A 25,383-nucleotide genomic window follows, 5' to 3' on the forward strand; every position below is an offset into this window, starting at 1 on the left:
GGCTCAATTGATCCTCCCACCTCAGCCTCCAGTAGCTGGGACTACAGGCATGCACCACACCTGGCTTTTTTTTTTTTTTTTTGTAGAGATGGGGTCTCACCATGTTGCCCCAGGCTGGTCTCAAACTCCTGGGCTCAAGTGATCCTCCCACCTCAGCCTCCCAAAGTGCTGGGATTACAGGCATGAGCCACTGTGCCCAGTGACAAATTCTTTTTTCTTTTTGAGACGGAGTCTCACTCTGTCACCCAGGCTGGAGTCCAGTGGTGTGATCTCCGCTCACTGCAACCTCTGCCTCCCGGATTCAAGCAATTCTCCTGTGTCAGCCTCCCGAGTAGCTAGGACTATAGGTGCAAGCCACTATGCTCATCTAATTTTTTCGCATTTTTAGTAGAGACAGAGTTTCCCCATGTTCGCCAGGTTGTTCTCGAACTCCTGACCTCAGGTGATCTGCCCACCTCAGCCTCCCGAAGTGCTGGGATTACAGGCGCGAGCCACTGCGTCGGGCCTACAAATTCTTATTCAACACATATATACAAAGCCACATATGTTTTAGGCACTGTCTTTATGCATATACATTTCATTTCTTTCATAAAAGACATGAAAGACTTCTATATTCCAGAAGGCAGAAGCTTGGGTACTCTAGCTTTACAAGTAAAATAGCACAGGCAGGCAAAAGGACATGATAACCAAAAATAATAGTTTACATTTATTATTTATTCTATACCAGGTGCTGTCCCAAACCCTTTACACGTATTAATCTGTGCTGATTGTATATAGCTACTCCTCCTTGGACACAGCATGGACATAATCAGAGGACCATGCAAAACTCCACTGCAAATTAGATATATGGATAGGATTCTTTATTATTACTTAAATGTTACTGTTCTCATAATTACAGGCTACAACTTAGAGGTCTGAAACTTTAAGAGAAAATTCTATAATAAAGAGAGCTCAAATAAACATGAATCAGTATGTAGAAGATGTTTAAAACTTTGTAAGTAGTGCCACTTAGCTCTGGGCAATACTTATCTGTCCTTTTCAAGCACAGGCCCTGGAGCCAGAGTCAACAACATAAAATACCACAAACGACTCTAAGACTTTCATCCTACACAAGCGAGCACATACATATACATATATATTTATATAATATATACATACTTTAACATTATATTGGTCCACAGAGTATACACATTTTAACAAAAGATAAAAATCTATGTAATCCAGTTAAACATACATAAGATTAGGATACATTTATTACATTGAAAGTGGGTGTTTATAAGTTATAGATATTTATTATTTTCGAGTTTTTTTTTTTTTTTTTTTTTTTTTTGAGACGGAGTCTTGCTCTGTCGCCCAGGCTGGGGTGCAGTGGCCGGATCTCAGCTCACTGCAAGCTCCGCCTCCCGGGTTTACGCCATTCTCCTGCCTCAGCCTCCCGAGTAGCTGGGACTACAGGCGCCCACCACCTCGTCCGGCTAGTTTTTTGTATTTTTTAGTAGAGATGGGGTTTCACCATGTTAGGCAGGATGGTCTCGATCTCCTGACCTCGTGATCCACCCGTCTCGGCCTCCCAAAGTGCTGGGATTACAGGCTTGAGCCACTGCGCCCGGCCTCGAGTGTTTTTTTAATTAAAAAAATTTTTGAAGCATTTCCAACATTTGCTCATTTTCCCAGTGCAAAAGAAAGTTGTTCAAGTCAACTTACCTTTATCCTAAGGAGTTTAAGAGGAAAAAAACAAACGAAAATACCACCTATCGCAACTCCCAATACTTAACTTCTCAGTCAAATTTTGCAGAAAATCCTTAGGTCACTGGATTCGTTTATCAAAATTAAAGCCTTGTGATTATGATTCAGCCCTTGCTTCATATGTATGACTTTTATGCAGAAATGTTTCTATTTACAAAGGTAGAAAAAAGTTATTAGCAGTGCAAGACACTGGTTTAAAGTTTGTTTTAAACTGTAGGAGTCCAATTGTGTAATGGAAAGAAAACAAGCACCATTTGAAGAAGAAATGAATTGGATACTTTGAAATTTATTTATAGGCTAGGCAATAAGTTACTCAGATTAACACAGATCAATACCACCTTGACTTGGTGACCCAGATAATTCTAATTAGATTTTAGGTGCATTTTTCTTTATCTTGGTATTCAATACATCATCTAAGTCAGTAACCATGTTAAACAAAATTAAAATGACAAGTTACAGCTTACTTCACAGTCTATTTCAAATTCAGCTTGTCCACTAGGTCGGTTTTACAGGAGTGGTCTTTTAACACGTGAAGAGTTTTGATAATCTGGCAGGTCTCTTCTCTCCCAATTAAACAAACAAGAGTTTTGTTGCTAGCTTGACAATTTTATAGGTGAAAAACATGAAGTGAGTAAATAAACTAAACCACAAAGATGGACAAAAAGCAATATGATATAAAACATATCACTTTTTTTCCTATTTGTATTCAGTGAAAGTTTTTACATTTCAAGTAAATGAGCCTTCATTTAAAAAAAAAAAAAAAAAACAAGTATATATGAAAAATTAAAGTACCTTCCAGTTCTAGCTTGCTGAAGTTTCTTCTGCAAAAGTACAAAAATAAACCCACTAAGAACTAAACAGGACAGGGCCACGGCAAAGGCAGAATGGCTGCCATGTTAAGACTTTTGCTTGCCTTATACTGATGGGTATATTTTAGGTGATAAATTTTCTCCACTATCTAGCACTTAAAATGAACATTTTCTTACAAACTTTATTTGTAAGAAACTAATTTTTATTAATTAGCAAACACACCGAGAGGTATCTGTTGATCTAAAATTCTCTAAATCCAGATAAATCTTTAAAAAAATTTATTTCACACATGAGGCTTTAATATTTTTAGTTAGGAAAAGATCGAATCTGAGGCTATAATGGTTCAACCTAAAGTGTCCCTTTTCCATACTGGAGTAAATCTGTGCAAAATATTTTTCCTTGTCTCTAAAAAACAAATTAAGTAGTATTTTTACTATAAGGAAATTTAAAAATGCACTTTAGCCAATTTGCACCAATCATAAAAGAAGTAAGATATTCTTTCCCTTATTCTCACTCAACCATTCCAATCAGGGGAGAATACTGCAAACTTTAAGAACCTCACTGGCTATCATCAGAATAACTACAGAACAGCGTAGTGCAGGGTGAAACTATTTCTCTATATTCCAGAAAGCAGAAGCTTGGGTGCTCTAGCTTTACAAGTAAAATAGCACAGGCAGGCAAAAGCTCACAGTAAATGTATACCAGAACAGGGGCCAGGGGCCTAAGTGAAGGTGAATTTGTCTGACTGGGTTACGGCTTTTATAAGAAAAAAAAAGACAAATCTGTAATGAAGAAAAAAAAAATCCTAAAATTTTGTCACATTTACAGGAATCTCAAACCTTTTGTATTCCCATGCTCACAGGTAGTTTTGATACACATTGTAAATAGTTTCAGTATTCAGGAAGAAGAGTACTATATTGTTGCCAAAGAACAAGAGAATTCTTCATGCTTCTGATATCTCAGATTTGCTGAGTGCAATAGCCAGTTCTAAGTCTTCTTGTTCTTGCTGATTTAGTCGGGCAAGCCTCTGCTCTTCTTCTCTCTCACTTTCCCTTTTGGCCCATTCGATCATGTCTTCCTCAGAGGGATACTGCCATTTAAAAGATCGATGAACAAATGAATAAATAAATGAGTAAAGCAAATAAAAAGGAGGAAATAGTTTTTACAAAAGGACATTAACTTGTTTCACCTGAAGGACTCTGGAAATAGTCTGGTTACTTGTTAATTCTTTTTTTTTTTTTTTTCCTGAAAACATGTTTAATATTATTAAACCGTAGTTTAATTTAAAAAATTAATTCAATCTATAGACAGAATATAAAACTAAATGTTAAAAATATCACTAGGCTAGATGTGATGGCTCATGCCTATAATACCAGCACTTTGGAGGCCGAGGCAGGTGGATCACCTGAGGTCAGGAGTTCGAGACCAGCTTGGCCAACATGGCAAAACGCCCTCTCAACTAAAAATACAAAAATTAGCCGGGCATGGTGGCGATGCCTATAATCCCAGCTACTTGGGAGGCTGAGGCACAAGAATCACTTGAACCCAGGTGGTGGAGTTTGCAGTGAGCTGCAACTGCACCAACTGCACTCCAGCCTGGGTGACAAAGTGAGATTCCATCTAAAAAATACATATATATATATAAAAAATATATATATATATAAAATGTTATATATATATCACCAAAAAAAGTAGAAATGCTTATAGTAGATTAGAAGATTTAAAAACAGGAGAGGGCTAGCCTTTTTGATCTAATGTAATGTAAAACATTTACTACTTCAACTTTACTGAGACCCTCACATGATAAATCATTTTTAACTTAATCCCACTGGTAGTTTCCTAACCCTTAATGTATAGAAAAGCTAAGAAGCAAAACAAAAAAAAGCTGATTTTGCTATATATCATATTAAAGTATTGGGTATATAAGCAAGATATGATGTAAACCTAATCTTTTTTTTTTTTTTTTGGAGACGGAGTTTTGCTCTTGTTGCCCAGGCTGGATGCTATGGCACAATCTTGGATCACCACAACCTCTGCCTCCCGGGTTCAAGCGATTCTCCTGCCTCAGCCTCCCGAGTAGCTGGGATTACAGGCATGTACCACCATGCCCGGCTAATTTTGTATTTTTAGTAGAGATAGGGTTTCTTCATGTTGGTTAGGCTGATCTCGAACTCCTGACCTCAGATGATCCGCCCACCTTGGCCTCCCAAGAACCTAATCATATTTTATAAAAAGCATTTTGAGCCAGGCATAGTGGCTGACATCTGTAATCCTAGTACTTTGGGAGGCCAAGGTGGGCCAATTGCTTGAGCTCAGACGTTCAAGAAGTTCATCTTGGCAACATGGCAAAACCCTGTCTTTACAAAAAGATTAGCCAGGTATGGTGATGCACATCTATAGTCTCAGCTACTTGGGAGGATCACCTGAGCCTGGGAAGTTGAGGCTGCAGTGAGCTGTGATCATATCACCGCTCTCCAGCCAGATGGACAGAGTGAGCCAAAAAAACAAAAAGAAAAAAAAGCATTATGAAGATTTCTCCAGGCTTTGGCAACTTTTAGACCAGTCTAAATAAAATCTTAACACTCATAATTATTACGTTGGGGAAACATTTTTATCTACCCCAAACAGCAACCTTGGCAAATACTAAATTAAAAAATTCTAATTGGTTTCAAGTCTTGTCACACAGAAAATCCTTCATGAAAGGATGAAATAAAATACCTTGTCAGGCTTTTGAAATGGTAGTTTTTTTTCCCTAGGGAATTAAGCAAAACTTTGAAATGTGTAACACTTAACACATGTTTTACAATGAAAAAAGAAGCTGTTTTTTATTATACTATACTGAGAGTTTGGAGCAAAATGCCTCAGCTGTTGTTCAGCCTCCTTCCAACCAGATTTGTTGTTGTTGTTGTTGTTTTGAGACGGAGTCTCGCTCTGTAACCCAGCTTGAGGACAGCGGCACTATCTCAGATCCTGCAACCTCCACCTGGGGCTTAAGTGATCCTCCCACCTCAGCCTCCCTAGCTGGGATTACAGGCCTGCGCCACCACGCCTGGCTAATTTTGTATTTTTAGTAGAGATGGGGTTTCACTATGTTGGCCAGGCTGGTCTCACACTCCTGACCTCAAGTGATCCACCCTGTCTGGCCCCAACCAGATTTTGACTTGCTAAAACCATACTTAAGATATTAAATGCCATGAACTACCACAGGGTTATTTTACACTAAGAGAATTATAACCCCCTAAAAAGGCCAATTTTTGATTCTCTGCTTGAAACAAATCAAATTCCATCTAATGAAAGGTAAGTTGGGCCAGGCACGGTTGTTCACAACTGTAATCCCAGCACTTCGGGAGACCAAGGCAGGTGCATTGCGAGGTCAAGAGATCGAGACCATCCTGGCCAACATGGTGAAATCCTGTCTCTACTAAAAACACAAAAATTAGCTAGGTGTGGTGGCGCATGCCTGTAGTCCCAGCTACTTGGGAGGCTGAGGCAGGAGAATCGCTTGAACCTGGAAGGCGTAGGTTGCAGTGAGCTGACATTACGCCACCGCACTCCAGTCTGGCGACAGAGCAAGACTCTGTCTCAAAAAAAAAAGGAAAGTCAGGCTGGGCACGACAACGGCTCACACCTGTAATCCCCAACATTTTGAGAGGCTGAGGCGGGTGGACCACCTGAGGTCAGGAGTTCAAGACCAGCCTGACCAACATGGAGAAACCCCGTCTCTACTAAAAATACAAAATTAGCCAGGTGTGGTGGCACATGCCTGTAATCCCAGCTACTTGGGAGGCTGAGGCGGGAGAATCGCTTGAACCCGGGAGGTGGAGGTTGTGGTGAGCTGAGATCATGCCACTGCACTCCAGCCTGGGCAATAAGAGCAAAACTCCATCTCAAAAAAAAAGTCTGTATAATTCTGACACTCCATTTTTACAATATTCAAAATATTGATTCCTGTTTTGCTCCTTCATATTCAAGAGAAGCCACCAGAACTTAGAGTACAGATTCAAAAGCTGGGAGCTCAGTCGTCTTAGTTGCATGCAGATTCTTTTTCGGAGACAGGGTCTGGCTCTGTCACCCAGGCTGGAGTGCAGTGGCATGATCATGGCTCACTGCAACCTCTACCACCTTAGCCCCCCAGGTAGCTGGGACTACAGATGCTTAAAGTACTTTGGTCTCTTAAAATGCTGGGATTACAGGCGTGAGCCACCATGCCCAGCCTGCATGCAGATTCTTGACTACCTCCTTTCTAACTAGAAATAGCTGCAGGGATAAAGCAACTGGTTGAATGTCCCAATGCTACATTGAGGAGGGACATATTAGGCAGAATTACCTGGCCACTAGATCTCCTGTTTCCAAAATCATCTCAAGGGCATAAGGTGATAAACAGAAGAAAATTCCTGTTTTATAGAACAGGCAGTGATAACGAAGGTTATTTTGCCTGAAAAAACTGGGAAACTGAAACTTTGTTACCCAGTCTAAGAATTTTACTTAAAAATAACTTGTTTTTACTGAATAATGATGGAATATATGACATTGCTTTATGTCCCTCTAGACTGATACCTCCATGGTTGGTGGCCCCATTTCTGTGATTTTATACGCCCTGCTTATGCTGTTATCATGGCACCCTTCCACTGTTTCTAATGATCTTCCTATTTTAGACATCTCTGAAAGAATGCAGAGTAAACATGAGAAGTTAGTGAATTAGATCTCTCCGAATAATTAAAGATTGTTTAAATCCTGACAACCATTTATTTATTTATTTCATAAAACTGGCATTTACATTTTTTAAAAGTGACTATATAAGTTTAATAGTTTTACTTTCTATTCAAATAATCTCTGGCCCTATCCTCTGATATAATATTTGCTGACTGGTCTCAGAAATCATTAAAACTTTATACACACATACACAGCTGCAAATGCACAAACTTATTACTGGCATTGTTAATCTAGTGGGCAGACATCAATGACTCTGTAATTGTTCATTAAGTCATCATCACCCATAACCATCCACAAAATAACAACTGTTAGGATTTTACTTATATTACCAAGACTAAGAGAAATATTTACAAAACAACTTGTATATATGACAAGAACTAAAACTACTAAAATCATTTGTGCAATGGAACAACCATAGAACTGTCAAAACAGGATCAAACAGAGGTATTTCTTGGGGGAAGAACGAAAGATTATTTTTAGTATCTTGGTAAATTTAGTTAAAATGATGCAAACTTGGCAGACTCCAAAATAATCTTTGAAAACTCTTCAAAGATTTTTCCCCCAAAAAACTTATTCATAGTACTTACAGCACTGAAGTTGGCAAAATTGCTTGGATCAGCCTCTCTATTGGTAGTGGTAGTAGCAGAAGAAGTGAATGGATCACAAAACATTTCAGGATCTTTTTCTTCGGGGCTATCATTGCCTGGGAAAGGCTGAAATGGATCATTCAGTTTAAAGGGATCAGGAGAATCCAGTTTGTTGATGGATCTTTTCCCTGGATCAAAATCATCACAATTAATTCAACCAGTAAATACAGCAAATACAAGCACACAAGAACATGTACACAGATAGCATTAAAGTACCATGGGTAGAGGATGACTGAGTACCTAAAACACATTCTTGTCTTAAATGGCAACACCAACTATCTGTCCTCAAATTCTTCACACATGATCTCTCAAATAGATTCCAGCTATGTGCAGCTAATGAAACAAATAGCAAAGCAAGGATGGGCCAGGAATCATATTTTTGTCCAGAGATTGAATACCACCATCCCCCAGCCACAACCAAGCAGCATGTTCCCAAAAAGAGAGACGAATGGATTAAACAGAAGGAGAATAATAAAGAATAAAGACAGAAATGGCCTGCCTCTGCTGTTATAAACCTCAGCCTGATAACAGTTATCCACTAGTGGCAGTAAGAGCAAATGACCTCTGAAAAATGGGAAAATTCTTCTGATTTTTCTCTAGTTCTAGATACAATACCTAGGAGCATAAAATTTTAAAATTACTGTAGTAAAACCCTGCCAATTTTTTGTTATTTACTGTATTTCAAAATGAAGAAAAAATGTTTTGAAGCCCAGGGCCTAAATCTTTGTGGTTGCTGATCAAATAATCTCTGACCCAACAATAGTATTCTGTCCTATTAGTCACTCACTAATTCATTACCATTTTCAAACAAGTTCTCTAAGTCTTACTTAAACTTAGTACTTCTTGAAGAAAAGATAATAAAATTAGGGATCAAAATATCTCTAAATATATTTTTTTCCTAAAATGCATAAGCTGGTAATAGTAATCATAACACAACAGATTCCATCACTGTAGCTGCTTAGAAAAGATGCTCATATCTCAATGGATCCTTCCAATAATCCTGTGAAAGTAGGCAAAATTAGAATTGCTGCCAATATTTAACAGCCAACGGTCAGATATATGAAATTATACACTTAAGATCACAGTTAGGGAACATCCAGAAACAGAACCCAGATTTTTAGACTCCCAGTTCAGTGCTCTTTCCAACAAACCAGTCTTTTCCTTAATCTTTTTACAATGATATACAATCACTTGGTTGAAGATTCTGAGATTTAACAAAAGCACTAGCATATTATTTTACTTAAAATTTAAAAAAACAACCTCACTATTAGCATCATGCAAGTGTAAAAAGTGAAATGTGCAAATTAACCATTATTTATTTTTAAATATATTCTGGCAACCTCACTTCTAGAAATATATGACATAAGCTACTTTTCCTTAGAAGGAATCACTTAACTCATTTACCTGATTTTTCAACAGATTATCAGGTATTAACAACTGTACATGCAATCCTTTCAGTCAAAGAAAAAAAACTTACCTGCTCAAGACCATGGAAAGGTTATGATGAAAAGGCAGTATTAATCTGTAACTACTGAGACTGAAAATTTCCCAAGGAATGAGGTATGATTTTTTAAAAAATGTACTAAAATGTGTCTTCTCACATAATAGCCCAACAGCACTACAACTACTCAAGGAATTATCCTTTTACCCACTTATTATGACCTAAAAACAAAACAAACTTTCCTTTGTATAGTGCTAAACATATACATACACACACATACTAATCATACAAACAAAAAATAAGAGAAAAATCACTATTAGAAAAGAGTCTTGGCCAGGCATGGTGGCTCACACCTGTAATCCCAGCACTTTGGGAGGCCGAGGTGGGCAGATCACTTGAGGTCAGGAGATAGAGACCAGTCTGGCCAACATGGTGAAACCCAATCTCTACTAAAAATATAAAAATTAGGTAGGCATGGTGGATCATGCCTGTAATCCCAGCTACTCGGGAGGCTGAGGCAGGAGAATCCCTTGAACCCGGGAGGCAGAGGCTGCAGTGAGCTGAGATTGTGCCACTGCACTCCAGCCTGGGAGATAGAGCAAGTTTCCATCTCAAAAAAAAAAAAAAAAAAAAAAAAAAAAGAATCTTTTAAGTTAGCTAAAATACCATTTTCCTTCAAGAAAACCAATACTTTGTTTCAAATCACTATATTGCTGAATTCTGGATACTAAAGAGGCCATATATTCTCACATTAAAGGACTTAAGGAAGACTTTATATGTTACGGGAAAAGGACTTTGAAACAATCTTCTCTTAAATAAATTATAATTAAAACACCAAAGTACAGGAAACTGCTATTCAAATGGATAATCAATGAGTTTCTAAAAGGCAAAGAGATTTTCTTGACACTTTCCCTTTTCCATTTACTGCCTCTCTGAAATGATTAACTTAAAAAAAAAAAAAAAAAAAAGAAAAGAAAAACAGGTCTTAGCAGAAAGACAGCTCATGAAATGTACACATGCTGATCTCTTAGGTGCATGTCTGTAATTCGGCAGTTAGGTCAGAATGAATGACAGCAGGAAGCTTCTGACATATGTTTGACTTGTTTCATTTAAAGCCCTTTATATAAGTAAGCTCCACACAATACTTTTCAGAAAGAGAAAAGCCATGTAGTTGACTGAAGAAAAGTACCAAATCTCATACCAGGTGGTGGTGGGCAGGGTCTTGTTGGAGTTCCGACCTTTGGTGGTAGCGCTGGGGGTTCATCTTCACTTTTCACCGATGTTTCCTCAAATACATTTTTTGTAATCATTGCATTGCTTACAGAGCTCGATGTGGCTGAACTAAAAGGATCTTCATTGTTGACCTTTGTTTAAAAAGAAATGGTTATACATGGCTACACCAAGCAAACTGTGGTAGTCATGTAGCATTTAGAATAATGACTTAAGTATTATACAGTTTTATTTAATTCTGAGACCACTGTCATTTTAACCTTTGCATTCAGAGTCCAATGGGAGAAATTTTTGAAAAAAAGTTATTCTATATGAGTAGTGATTCTAATATCATTACTTATTAAGAGTAACAGATCAAACCAAAAAAAGTTCAATCTAGATTAAAAGTTTGTCAAGCTTCAGGAAATATTCAATGCAAAACCACCTGAGGCCCATTTTAAAGGGATTGAATGCCTTTCCACAAAGAATATCTGATCTAAATGGTAATGAAAGGAAAAAAAAAATGGATTCCATACTTCCTAATGAACTTAAATATGAGATTTAATACTAATGCAAAGAAAATGACATCTTGACAAACTATAAAGACAACCTGAAAGTCAATGGTTTCTTTTTTTTTTTTTTTTAAGAGGCAGGAGTCTCCTAAGTATCCTAAGCTGGAGTACAGTGGCACAATCATAGCTCACTGCAGTCTTGAACCCCTGGCTCTAGGGATCCTCCTGCCTCAGTTAGCCTCTTGAATAGCTAGGACTACATGCATGTACCAACATGCCTAGCTATTTTTTTATTTTGTAGAGATGGGGTTTTGTTATGCTGCCCAGTCTGGTCTTGAACTCCTGGGCTCAAGCAATCCTCTCATCTCAGCCTCCTAAGATGCTGGGATTACAGGCTTGAGTTACTGCAAAGTAAGCCTGAAAGTCAATTTTTTAAAGCAAACTGATCCCACGAAATAATTTTTTTTTTTTTTTTTTTTTTTGAGATGAGGTCTCACTCTAAGGTTGGAGTATAGTGGCACAATCTAGGCTCAACTGCGACTTCTGCCTTTTGGGCTCATGTGATCCTCCCACCTCAGCCTTCCGAGCAGCTGGGACTACAGGTGCGCACCACCATGCCTGGCCAACTTTTTGTATTTTTTGGTCAAGACGAGGTTTCGCCATGTTGCCCAGGCTGGTCTTGAACTCCTGAGCCCAGACAATCCACCTGCCTTGGCCTCTCAAAGTGCTGGGATAACAGGCATGAGCCACCGCGCCTGGCTGGAATGATAAATCTTAATGTGTGTCTGAAGACCCTGCCTTTCGAAAGTTAACAAAAGATTAACTTTTCTATAATGAATCATATACTTCACAATTTTACATTTATTTAGGCAATGCTCAACAGTGACATTTTGGGCTGGACATAACTGCATATTGTGGGGGATTAGAGAGTGGACTGTATTAAATAGCATCCCTCATCTCTATCTTCTAGATATGAGTAGCATCTCCTACTCAACTGTGAAAACCAAAAAGGTCTCTAGACATTGCCAAATGTTCCTCTGGTGGCAAAATAACCCTCAGTTGAGAACCAAGGAACCAACAATCTAATCCTCCTTTTCTCTTAGCCCGAATCAATACCACAGCCACAGTGGAAAATAAGTAGTGGACATTTAGTACTGGACTTTGTGCATTAATTACCTTAATACTGACCCTAACAACCTCAGAACATAAAATCAAGTAACCAACACAGAGAGGACGAAATAAAAACCCAGATTTTACACCTATTGACCCAGACAGTCAACAGGGGGAAAATGTGGTTCAACTGAGAGAAACATGTTTAAAAAGACAGAAGACTAAATATGAAGTTGCTGAGCAAACATGCCAATAGAAAATTATAATTACCTATACCATCAATACAGTCTAGTTATATAAAGAAATGTGTCTAACTATAATGTTATCTTTCATTTCTATCTGAAATCAACATTTGCTGTGATTTACTGAAATCAAGTTGCAACTTTGTGAAAGGACTATGTAATTCAAAGGAGGATTGCTCTTTTGGTGGAAACACAGTATGTTTTCCCTTCCCATTAATTACTGTAAATTACCTTTGACAATGTGCTGAAGTCGGCGAATCCATCTCCAAATGATTCATTCCCAAAAACAGAAGCAAAGGGGTCTGTGGCTAAAATGAATAAAGAAAATAAATGAAACAGGACAGTAGGACATTTTTTTTTTTTTTTTTTGAGACAGAGTCTCACTCTGTCACCCAGCCTGGAGAGCAGTGGTACACTCATGGCTCACTGCAGCCTCAATCTCCTAGGCTCAAGTGATCCTCCCACCTCAGCCTCCTGAGTAGCTGGGACTATGTGTATGTGCCACCGTGCCTAATTTTTGTATTTTTTGTGGGGATGGGGTTTTGCCATGTTGCCCAGGCTGATCTCAAACTCCTGGGTTCAAGTGATCCTCCTGCCTCAGCCTCCCAGAGTGCTGGAATTATAGGCATGAGCCACCAAATCCAGCCAAGGCATCAAATTTCATGTTTTCTTTTGGTTAATAACATTCAGACAGTTGAAAACATACAATCTCAAATATTAATTCCTGAATTTATGACTGACACCCACAAAGACAGAGTGTATACTGATAACCTCACAAGATGTATTCCTTTGTATAAATCAACTGATGAATGATTTATAGGTAAAGTAATAGCAAATAAAGTAATGATTTATAGGTAAAGTATAGGTAAAGTAATAACTAGATGATTTATAGGTAAGGCTTTGGAATACATGTCAAATAATATTCTATGAACTTAAATTACTGCTAATAAAGACATCAAGAAGTACAAAAAGCTAATACAATGCCATTAATGCCACATTTCATACTCATCCTTCAAGGCCCATTTCAAATGCTACCTCATCAACAAACCCTGGAGTAACTTAGGTGTCACTACTTCCCACAGCAAGAAGTAATTTTTTCCTTCTCTGCGGCACTAATTGCATTCTAGTTTGTACCATGGTTACCTGTAACTGATCACCCTTATTAGATGGTAAGGTCCTTGAAAACAGGGAATAAATCCTATCCAAAGAAGAACGGACAGTCAACAAACATTTGTTGACCATATACCAAGTCTGAGAAAATAAAATGATACAATTCCTACCCTTGAAAAAGTTCACAGGCTAGTAAAAGATATGTAAACAAATAATAATAAAACAGTCTTATATGGGTCATGAGAGAGGTACGAAAAACTTGTAGTGGGAGACACTAACTGCCTGGGTGAATCTGGAAAAGGAGCAAAGAAGCCACTACATTTAGCTTTTAAATAAAATCTTTTGAATAAGAAATGGAGTTTACCAAATAGATAAACATGGGGAAAAGAAACCAGGCTACCAGGCAGAAGGAACAGTAACTACAAAAGTATATTTAATGGGCCAGGTGCAGTGGCTCATACCTGTAATCCCAGGACTTTGGGAAACATAGATGGGTAGATCATTTGAGGCCAGGATTTCGAGACCAGCCTGGCCAACATGGAGAAACCCTGTCTCTACTAAAAATACAAACAATTAGCTGCGTATGGTGGCACATGCCTGTAACACCAGCTGCTTGGGAGGCTGAGGCAGGAGAATTGCTTGAACCCAGGAGGCGGAAGTTGCAGTGAGCCGAGATCACGACACTGCACTCCAGCCTGGGTGACAGAGCATGTCTGTCTCCAACAAACAAAGAAACAAAAAAGTATATTTAATCAATGTTTCACAGGCTGAGAAGTTGTTTCTTCCATCACATTGCACTTACCAAGTAGACTAACATTTTCAGCTGGAATGCATGATCTACTCTGAGATAGGTTTCACCTATTCAGGTGCAAGGACTACCAATAACATCAAATAATGTTTATAGGAATTGCTGCCTGATACAGGAAGATGGAAAGAAACAAAGCAAACAGTTGGAAAGGAAGGCAAGCAAAGAACTGCAAAAGAGAAGGCAAGACAAAGAGGCAAAGAAAAGTTCTCCTCAGGCCGGGCACAGTGGCTCACGCCTGTAATCCCAGCACTTTGGGAGGCCGAGGCGGGCAGATCACCTGAGGTCAGGAGTTCGAGACCAGCCTGGCCAACACGGTGAAACCCTGTCTCTACTAAAAATACAAAAATTAGACGGGCATGGTGGTACACGCCTGTAATCTCAGCTACTCGGGAGGCTGAGACAGGAGAATCACTTGAACCTGGAAAGTAGGGGCTGCAGTGAGCTGAGATTGCACCATTGCACTCCAGCCTGGGCGACAGAGTGAAACTCTGTCTCAACAAAAAAAAAAAAAAAAAAAAAAAGAGTTCTCCTCAAACTATGCTTAGAACAAAAGTGTGCCTACCCACCTATTTGAATGTGTAAAGTGTGCCCATATCTCTAAAAATGAGTATATCTTGGACATAATAAGAGGAGCAAAGAAGATACACTATTTTTGTTTGCTTTGTCACCAAACATTTCGTTACCAAGACAGCCGCAGACGAGGGGGAGCCCGAGTGGGAAAAAGGACTGGGTAGAAGCACAGAAAAATCAGGCCTTTAAGGATATACCAGCAACTCTGATCCTGAAGAGGATGTTGGGAAGTTCAGGGTTATAGGAAATCCTACAATTCTAGCTATAAAAGACGGCCTTTTCATTGATACATATGTGCCAAGTCCTCAGCCTGGGGCCCAGCCTCATCGTAGGTACTGTTTCAGGGTTTCCCTTCTTTCTCTCCTTTTCCTGTTATATCTCGGCTCACTGCAACCTCTGCCTCCCAAATTCAAGTGATTCTCGTACCTCAGCCTCCCAAGTAGCTGGGAATACAGGTGTGTGCCACCACACCTGGTTAATTCTTTGTATTTTTAGTAGAGACAGGATTTCATCATGTTGGCCAGGCTGGTCTCAAACTTCTGACCTCCAGCGATCTGCCGGCCTAAGCCTCCCAAAGTGCTGGGATTATAGGCCACCTGCCCAGCTCCTGTTATTTCTGATGCTGAGGTAGCTGAGGCACAGCCTGAGTGGGGTGAAGATGCTCTCCCTGACTGCTGACAAGGGAAAGAGTTGGGCTCATTTCACTTGTGGGACTGAAAATGTGCTTCATGCCTTTTCTCTGTCCTGTCCCACAGCCTTTACAAGTCACAACATGTGTGCAATAGCCTGAGTTAGGTCAGATTTGACTGGAATATTGTGAAGCATATATTGTGAACAAAATTAATTAAAAAAATTACTCTTCTATATGAAGAATATATAGTACCTTACTAAAGAGTTTTTCTACACTTTCCTCATAAATGACCTATTTAACACTAAACACTGCGGAAAGACAAATCTTAGATGAACGACAAATAACCTTCTCAGATACTGATCATGGTTGATATGAGGCAGAGAGGCCTGTTCAGGAGGCAGAGGCTTGTTCAGAAAGCAGAAGGACTCACTGAGTTGAACTTGTTCAGATCACATGTAAGACACCTGCTGGGGGGAGTTCCAGAAACACTTTTAGAGAAACCATGCAGGTGACTTTCTTCCTCTTGGTGCACACAGGAGCTATGAGCCAGCAGAACCGGGCTTTAGGTGCACACATGACCTCATTAGTACCGCCTCTCCCCCAAGAATAAAGGTAATGAATGCTTTGGAAAAATATATAAAAGTATAATTAAAAAATCATCCCTAAATCTCACTATCAGAAATAACCCTTATGAATATTTCAGCATACTTCTTTAACAGCCTTTATTCCTGGTATTTTTTTCTTACATATCTGAGATCATGCTATGCTGATATGGTTTTTTGTGAAGGTGTACATGATAAAGCCACATTTTAGGTATATCACTTTTTATCCTTTACCCTGATTTAATCACAGTACTCATCAGTATTTGACATATATTTGTTTATTGCCTATCTTTCTTATACAAACTCTATGAAGACAGGAACTTTGTTTTGTTCACAGTTGTATCCTCAAGGCATAGCACAAGGTCTGGAAAACAGGAGATGCTCATATTTGTTGAAAATATGCAAAGAAAAAAGGGACAAAACTGTCTATTAAGAATCCTCCAAACAAATATAACATTTCTTAGCACAACCAGCTGAATAACAAGGAATAAGGGAAACCAATTTTAAGGCTCACAAATAATTCCCTGAAAAACAGCTAACTACCAGAAATCTTGACATGTGTCACATAACAATGTTTGGTCAACAACAGACTACATATATGATGGTGGCCCAATAAGATTATAATTGGGCTAAAAAATTCGTATCACCTAATGACTTCATAGCCATCATAATATCCATAGTCCTTACTCATGCGTTTGTGGTGATGTTGATGTAAACAAACCTGTGTTGCCAGTCGTATCCAGGTATAGCACACACAATTATGTGGAGTACACAATGCAGGTTTAGTATCCCTTATCTGAAATGCTTGGGAGAAGGAGTGTTTTGGATTTCAGATTTTTGCAGATTTTGGAATATTTGCACTGTATATGCTTATAAGTTCAGTATCCCAAATCCAAAAATCCTGAAACCCAAAATGCTCCAACGAGCATTTCCTTGGAGCATCATATTAGTGCTCAAAAAGGTTTAGATTTTCAAATTTTAGACTTTTCAGACCTCAGATACTCAACCCATATTTGATAATGATAATAAACAACTATGTTACTGGTTTACATATTTACTATACTATACTTTTTAATTGTTATTTTATTATTATTTTGTTTTTTTTTGTTTTTTTTTTTTTTAAAGACGTAGTCTCACTCTGTAGCCCAGGCTGGAGTGCAGTGGCATGATCTCGGCTCACTGAAACCTCCGCCTCCTGGGTTCAAGCGATTCTCCTGCCTTAGCCTCCTGAGTAGCTAGGATTGTAGGCACGTGCCACCATGCCTGGCTAATTTTTGCACTTTTAGTAGAGACAGGGTTTCGCCATGTTGGCCAGGCTGGTCTCAAACTCCTGATCTCAGGTGATCCACCCACCCCGGCCTCCCAAAGTGCTGGGATAACAGGCATAAGCCACCACGCCCAGCCTGTTTTGTTTTTTTTTTGAAATGGACTCTCGCTCCGTTGCCCAGGCTGGAGTGCAGTGGTGCGATCTTGTCTCACTGCAACCTCCGCCTCCCAGGTTCAAGGGATTCTTGTGCCTCAGCCTCCCGAGTAGCTGGCATTACAGGTGTGTGCCAACACACCCAGCTAATTTTTTTTTGTATTTTTTAGTAGAGATGGAGTTTCACCATGTTGGCCGGGCTGGTCTCGAACTCCTGACCTCAGGTGATCCATCCACCATGGCCTCTCAAAGTGCTGGGATTACAGGTGTGAGTCACTATGCCCGGCCAATCATTATTTTAGAGTGTATGTCTTCTACTTATACAAAAAGTAAGTTAACTGTAAAACAGCCTCAGGCAGGTCCTTCAGGAGATGTACCAGAAGAAGGCATTGTTATCATAAGAGATGACAGCTTCATGTGTTTGACTGCCCTCAAAGACTTTCCAGTGGGACAAGATGTGGAGGTGGAAGACGGTGATATTGATGGTCCTGACCCCGTGTAGGCCCAGGCTCATGTGTGTTTGTGTCTTAATTTTTTTTCCTTCTTTTTTTCTCTTTTGCATCTTACTTTTAAAAAAAAAGTTTAAAAAAAAAAAAAAAAAAAAAAAAAAGAAAAAAAAAATTTAAAAGTAGGCAAAGTTTAGATATAGAGGAAGAAAATATTTTTGTACAGCTGTATAGTGTTTTAAGCTAAGGGTTTCTTACAAGAGTCAAAAAGTTCAAAAAATTTTTGAAGTTTTACAAAGTAAAAAAGTTACAGTAAGATAAGGTTAATTTATTATCAAAGAAAAATATTTTCATAAATTTAGCGTAGTGTAAGTGTACAGTGTTAATAAGGTTTACAACAGTGTACACTGATGTCTTAGGCCTTCACATTCACTGATTACTTGACTCACTGACTCACCCAGAGCAACTTCTAGCCCTGCAAGCTCCGTTCATTGTTAAGTGCCCTATACAGGTGTACCATTTCTATTTTCTATACGGAATTTTTACTCTATGTTTTCTATGTTTAGATACATAAATACTTACCATTGTGTTACAACTGCCTACAGTATTCAGTATAGTATTCAAAGCTGTATAAGTTTGTAGCCTAGGAGCAATAGGCTATATGACAAATAGCCTAGGTATGCAGTAAGCTACACCATCTAGGTTTATGTCAGTATACGTTCTGATGTTCCCCTAACAACACATTTTCCCATCATTAAGCAATGCATGAGTATACATAAATTCATACCTGCCCATGCACACACATTTTTTTCATCAAAAAATTAAGTAGTCTTCACAGGAGTTGCTGCTATTGCTGGAGTTTGTGGGTTGCAGGGAGCTAGGCCTAGTGGGCGGCGTGTGTCAAGATGTCAGAGCTGGCAGTGCAGAAGGCAGTGGTCCACCTTCCGGTGCTGCTCAGTGTGGTGGATCGTTTCAACTGAATCAGCAAGGTTGGAAACCAGAAGTGCATTGTTGGTGTGCTTTTGGGGTCATGGCAGACAAAAGTACTTGATGTATCCAACAGTTCTGGAATCCCTTTTGATGAAGATGACAAAGATAATTCTGTCTGGTTTTTAGACCATGATTATTTGGAAAATGTATGGAATGTTTGAGAAAATTAATGCCAAAGAATAGTTCGGTGGTACCACACAGGCCCTAAACTACACAAGAATGACATTGCCATCAATGAACTCATGAAAAGACACTACCCTAACTCAGTATTGGTATTACTGACTGAAACTAAAGGATCTGGGTCTGCCCACAGAAGCATATATTTCAGTGAGAGAAGTCCATGATGATGGCACTCCAACCTCAAAAACATTTGAGTATGCGACTAACGAAACTGGAGCAGAGGAAGCTGAGGCAGCTGGAGCTGAACACTTGTTACAAGACATCAAAGAGGCTACAGTAGACAGTCTTTCCCAGCTGATCACAAAGAAGTCCATGGTTTGAGGAGACTGAACTCCAAGCTTCTGGATATCAGGAGCTACCTGGAAAAAACAGCCACAGGCAAGCTGCCAATCAACCACCAGATCATTAGCTGCAGGAAGTCTTCAATCTGCTGCCAGACATCAGCCTGCAGCAGTCTGTCAAGGCCTTTTATCTGAAGACCAACGACCAAATGATGGTGGGGTACGTTGCCTCCCTGACACATTCCGTAGTTGCCCTGCACCACTTTATCAACAAGATTGCCAATCAGCATGTAGAGAAGAAAGAAGGGCAGGAAACAGAAGGAAGCAAAAAGGACAGAAAAGATGACAAAGAGTAAGATATAGATAAGGAAAAGAGTGATGTGAAGAAAGAAAAGAAAAAGGAGAAAAAGTTAAAGATGTAGCTTTTAAATTTGTAAATTAAAATCTTATAAACTAAATCAGTATGTCACTAGAAGGTTCTTGTTAAAAAGCTGTCCTGATTAGAGCTCTACGCCTCGGGTCACTCTTGAATGGATAGAGGGACTGATCTCAAACCTAAACTGCAGCATCAGCTGCTATGAGTTTAGGATAAGATAGCTCAGGCTTCAGATTGTATGAGAAAAATGAAGAGATTTCAATGTAACATTTTTGGCACTCCTCATTCTTTTATCTATAAAACCAGGAGTTGAATTTTCCCCATCTTCAAAGACTCGTGGGGTCTGTTTCTGGTCTCATGGGGGCTGCTAAATGGAATGCACGAATTTCATATGTTCTCTGCCTCATACCACCTTGAGTTTTGACCCTTCTGAACTCTGCTGAGAATAGCGCACCATGTTTTGGACCTGTACTTCTGGCATTCTCAGGATTTGGGATCCAGCTCCATATATTATTTACCTTCAAAGACACAATTAAATGGCTTGAGGTCAGGAGTTTGAGACCAGCCTGGCCAACATGGTGAAACCCTGTCTCTACTAAAAATACAAAAATTAGCTGGGCGTGGTGGTACATACCTGTAATCTCAGCTACTTGGGAAGCTGAGGCAGGAGAATCACCTGAACCCAGGAGATGGAGGTTGCAGTGAGCTGAGATTACACCACTGCACTCCAGTCTGGGTGACAGAATGAGACTCTATCTCAAAATAAAAATAATAAATAAATGTATCCCTTCCAATTAAAACAGAATAAAACTAAAAATTAATAGCAGAAGCAAAACTAGATGACCTACAAATAGGTGGAAATTAAATATCACATTCAACCAACTGGTCAAAGAAAAATCCCAAGGAAAATTAGAAAATATCTTGAAACAAATGAAAATGAAAACACAGCATTACCAAAACTAATGGGATGTAGCAGCAAAAGCTGTGCTGAGATAAACTTCTAACTATAAATACTTAAAAAAAGAAGAGTTCAAATCAACAACCTAACTTCACACTGTAAAGGATCTAAAAAAAGAAAAGCAAGCTAAACTCAAAGCAGAAAGAAATGAACAATACAAATTGGAGCAGAGACAACACAGACAAGAGAAAAATAGAGAAAATCAACAGAACCACGTTTGTTCTTTGAAAAGATCAACAAAATTGACATTCCTATAGCTAGATGGACTAAGAAAACAAGACTCAATAACTAAAATCAGAAATGAAAGAGGGGACATTACCAATAATTTCACAGAAATAAAAAGGATTGTTAAGACAGTGCTATGAACAATTATACATCAACAAACTGAATAGTATAAATGAGAACAAATTCCGAGAAGCACAACTTATGGAGAACGAGTCACAAAAACACAGAAAATCTGAATTGACTCATAACTAATAAAGAGATCAAATCTGTAATCAAAAACCTTCCAACAGTGCTCACTTCAGCAGCACATATACTAAAACTGGAAGGATACAGAGAGGTTTAGCATGGCCCCTGTGCTAGGATAACATGCAAATTTGTGTGGCATTCCATATTTTTAATTTTTTTTGAGACGGAGTCTTGCTTTGTTGCCCAGGCTGGAGTGCAGTGGTGTAATCTCGGCTTACTGAAACCTCCACACCCTGGGTTCAAGCGATTCTCCTACCTCAGTCTCCTGAGTAGCTGGGATGACAGGCGCCCACCACCACACCCGGCACATTTTTGTATTTTTAGTAGAGATGGTGGCCAGGCTGGCCTCGAACTCTTGACCTCAAGTGATCCACCTGCCTCGGCCTCCCAAAGTACTGGGATTACAGACGTGAGCCACCGTGCCTGGCCACCATTATTTTTAAAATTAACAAAACAAAACACCTCCCAACAAAGAAAAGTCCACAATAACATGACTTCACGGGTGAATTCTACCAAACATTTAAAGTATAATCAAAACCAATCTCCCTCAAACTCTTCCAAAAAATTGAAGAGGAAGGAACAATTCCATACTCATTCTGTGAAGCCAGTATTACTCTGATATCAAAGCCAGATGAAGACATACAAATGAGAAAAGAAAACCACAGATCAATATCCTTTATGAAGATTGATGTAAAAATCCTCAACAGAATTCAACAGCACATTAAAAGGATTATACACCATGTTCAAGTGGGATTTATTCCTGGAATATAAGAATGGTTCAACATACAAAAATCATTCACTGTAATACACATTAACATAATGAGGGGAAAAACACAACACCAATCATTTCAATGGATGCAACAAAAGTATTTGACAGAATTCAAAACCCTTTCATGATAAAAACACTCAAAAAGCTAAGAATAGAAGGAAACTACCTCAACTTAATAAAGGCCATATATGAAAAGCCAACAGCAAATATCACACTCAATCTTGAGAGGCTGAAACCATTTCTCTACAATAAGGAACAAGACAAGGATGCCTGCTTTTACCATTTCTACCACTTCTATTCAGTAGAGCAGCAGTTCCCAACCTTTTTGGCACCAGGGACTGGTTTTGTGGAAGACAATTTTTTCATGGACTTGTGGGTGGGATGAGGGGAATGATTTCGGGATGAAACTGTTCCACTTCAGATCATCAGGTATTAGATTCTCATAAGGAGTACACAACCTAGATCCCTCACACGTGTAGTTCACAATAAGGGTCAAGCTCCTATGAGAATCTAATGCTGCTGCTGATCTGACAGGAGGCGGAGCTCAGGCATTAGGTACTGCTCACTCGCCCATCACTCACCTCCTGCTGTGCGACCTGGTTCCTAACAGGCCACAGACTAGTACTGGTCTGTGGCCCAGGGTTTGGGGACCCCTGCAATATAGTAGTGGAAGTCCTAGCCAAAGCATTTAGGCAAGAAAAAGAAACAAAAGGCATCCAGATTCAAAATAAAGAAATAAAATCTGTTTGCAAATGACATGATCTTATATGTAGAAAACCCTAAAGATTCCACCAAAAAACCATTAGAACTAATAGTTGAATTTGGCGCAGTAGCAGGATACAAAAATCAACATATAAAAATCAGTCATATTTCTATATACTAACAATGAACAATCTGGAAAGGAAATAAAACAATTCCATTTACAACAGCAACAAAAATAATGAAATACTTAGGAATTAACCAAGGAGAACTCATATACTGACAACTACAACACATTCTGAAAGAAATTAAAGACACAAACAAATGGAAAGATATCCCATGTTCACAGATTAGAAGACTTAATATTGTTAAGATAGTAATATTACCCAAAGTGATCTACAGATTCAATGCAATCCCTATCAAAAATCCCAATTACTTTTTTTTTTTTGGCAGAAATAGAAAAATTCATCCTAAAATTCATATGGAATCTCAAGGAACCCGAATAGCCAAAGCAGTCCTTTTCTTTTCTTTCTTTTTTTTTTTTTGAGATAGGGTCTGGTCAGTCACCCAGGCTAGAGCACAGTGGCATGATCTTGGCTCACTGCAACCTCTGCCTCTTGGCTCAAGTGATCCTTCCACCTCAGCTTCCCAAGTAGCTGGGAGTACAGGTGCATCCCACTATGACTAGCTGATTTTTGCATTTTTTGTAGAAACGGAGTCTCACTATGTTGCCCAGGCTAGTCTTTAACTCCTGAACTCAGACATTGGCCAGGCTGGTCTTGAACTCCTGAGCTCAGGTGATCCACCCACCTTGACCTCCCAAAGTACTGGGAATTACATGCATGAGCCACTGTGCCTGGCCCAAAGCAGTCTTAAAAAGGAACAACGAAGTTGGTAGTCAAACTTTCTGATTTCAAATTTTATTTCAAAGCTACAGTAATTAAAACAGTGAGGAACTGCATAAATACAGACCATATAGATCAATGGAACAGAATCCAGAATCCAGAAACAAACCCTCACATATATGGTCAAATGATTTTCAACAAATGTGCCAAGAACAAACAATGGAAAAAAGACGGTCTTTACAAGAAAAGGTGATGGGAAAACTGAATATCCATATGCAAATTAATGAAGTTGGACTCTTACCTCATATCATATACAAAAATTAACTCAAAATGGATTAAATACCTAAATTTAAGAGCTAAAACTATAAAACTTATAGGGGAAATGCTTCCTGACACTGGATTTAGCAATGCTTTCTTGGTTATAACACTAAAAGCAAAGGCAACAACAACACAATAGATAAAAAGAGCTACATCAAAATTAAAAACTTTTGTTCACCAGTGGACAGTATTAACAGAATGAAAAGGTAACCCATGGGATGGGAGAAAATATTTGCAAATCATTTATCTGATAAGGGGTTAATATCTAGGATATATAAAAAATTCAACAAAAAACAACCTGATTTAGAAATGGGCAGAGGACTTGAATAGATATTTCTCCACAGAAGATATACAAATAGCCAATAAGCATATTAAAAAATGCGCAACATACTAATCATCAGGGAAATACAAATCAAAGCAATAAATACCACTTCACACCCATTAGGATGCCTATTATAATAAAACAGAAAATAGTAAGGGTTGGCAAAGATGTGGAGACACTGGAACCACTGTGAACTGTTGGTTGGAGTATAAAATAGTATGGCTCTTGCGGAGAATAGTACGATCGTTTCTCAAAAAACTAAAAACAGCATTACCCTGTGATCCAGCAATTCTACTTTTAGAATTATACCCAAAAGAACTGAAAGCAGGGACTCAAACAGATATCTGTACCCACACATTCACAGCAACATTATGCACATAGACAAAATGTGGGCAACTAAGTGTCCATTAATGAATGAACAAATAAACAAAATGCAGTATATACATACAATAGACTATTATTAAGCCTAAAAAAGGTAAAAAATTCAGATACATTCTACTATGTGGATGAACCTTGAGAACATTAGGGTAAATGAAATAAGTTAATCAAAAGACAAATACTTTATGATTCCACTTATATAAGTATACAGAGTAGTAATGATGGTTGTTAGGGTTTGGTGAGAGGGAGAATAGGGAATTATCTAATGGATATAGAATTTCAGTTCTGGAATATGAAAAAAGTTTTTGAGATGGATGGTGGTGATGATTGCACAACAATGTGAATGTACTTAATGCCCTTGAACTGTACATTTAAAAAAGGTTAAGATGCCAAACTTTATGTTACGTATATTTTACCACAATTTTAAAAAACTACTTATCATAACAAAATAAATAATATCTACCCACTGGACTCCCATTACATGTTCTCTGAGAAGAGCAGCTGGCTCATTTGTTCATTCAATAATATACGCCCAGGCACATTTTCAGGTTCTTGGGTTATATCAGTGAAAACAAGGATCTCAATTCCTTCTGGAGCTTAATTTCTAATAGGATGAAAAGGAAACAGATAAGAGAAAAATGAAGTAATTTATATAATAAGATGGAAAGTAGTAAGTTATAATGAAAGAAGAAAAGTAGAGAATAGTAATGTGGGAGCACTGAGCTGGGTAGTGGTACTTGTAAATGTTAGATAGAGTGGCCAGAATAAGCTTCACTGAG

At 38.6% G+C, this 25,383-nt stretch overlaps 1 protein-coding gene, 1 non-coding gene and 1 pseudogene across 2 annotated transcripts in view; 2 read left to right on the plus strand and 1 right to left on the minus strand.

The window, feature by feature from the left end:
- Positions 1–2,003: 2,003 nt before the first annotated feature.
- EPS15 (epidermal growth factor receptor pathway substrate 15) overlaps positions 2,004–25,383 on the minus strand; it is a 162,046-nt gene continuing 138,666 nt past the window's right edge. Inside the window, exons 22-25 of the mRNA XM_025397201.1 lie at positions 12,662–12,738; positions 10,559–10,721; positions 7,857–8,044; positions 2,004–3,646 (exon numbers count right to left, since the gene is read on the minus strand). Of these exons, the coding sequence (XP_025252986.1) occupies positions 3,500–3,646; positions 7,857–8,044; positions 10,559–10,721; positions 12,662–12,738 (575 nt within the window). The 3' untranslated portion in view covers positions 2,004–3,499. The remainder of the gene's footprint in view (positions 3,647–7,856; positions 8,045–10,558; positions 10,722–12,661; positions 12,739–25,383) is intronic.
- LOC112632195 lies at positions 18,923–19,890 on the plus strand (annotated as a pseudogene).
- LOC112615353 lies at positions 21,317–21,423 on the plus strand. The gene has a single exon (XR_003117332.1). It is a non-coding gene; the product is annotated as a U6 spliceosomal RNA (small nuclear RNA).

The sequence above is a fragment of the Theropithecus gelada genome, chromosome 1, assembly GCF_003255815.1.
Source record: "Theropithecus gelada isolate Dixy chromosome 1, Tgel_1.0, whole genome shotgun sequence".
NCBI lineage: Eukaryota > Metazoa > Chordata > Mammalia > Primates > Cercopithecidae > Theropithecus > Theropithecus gelada.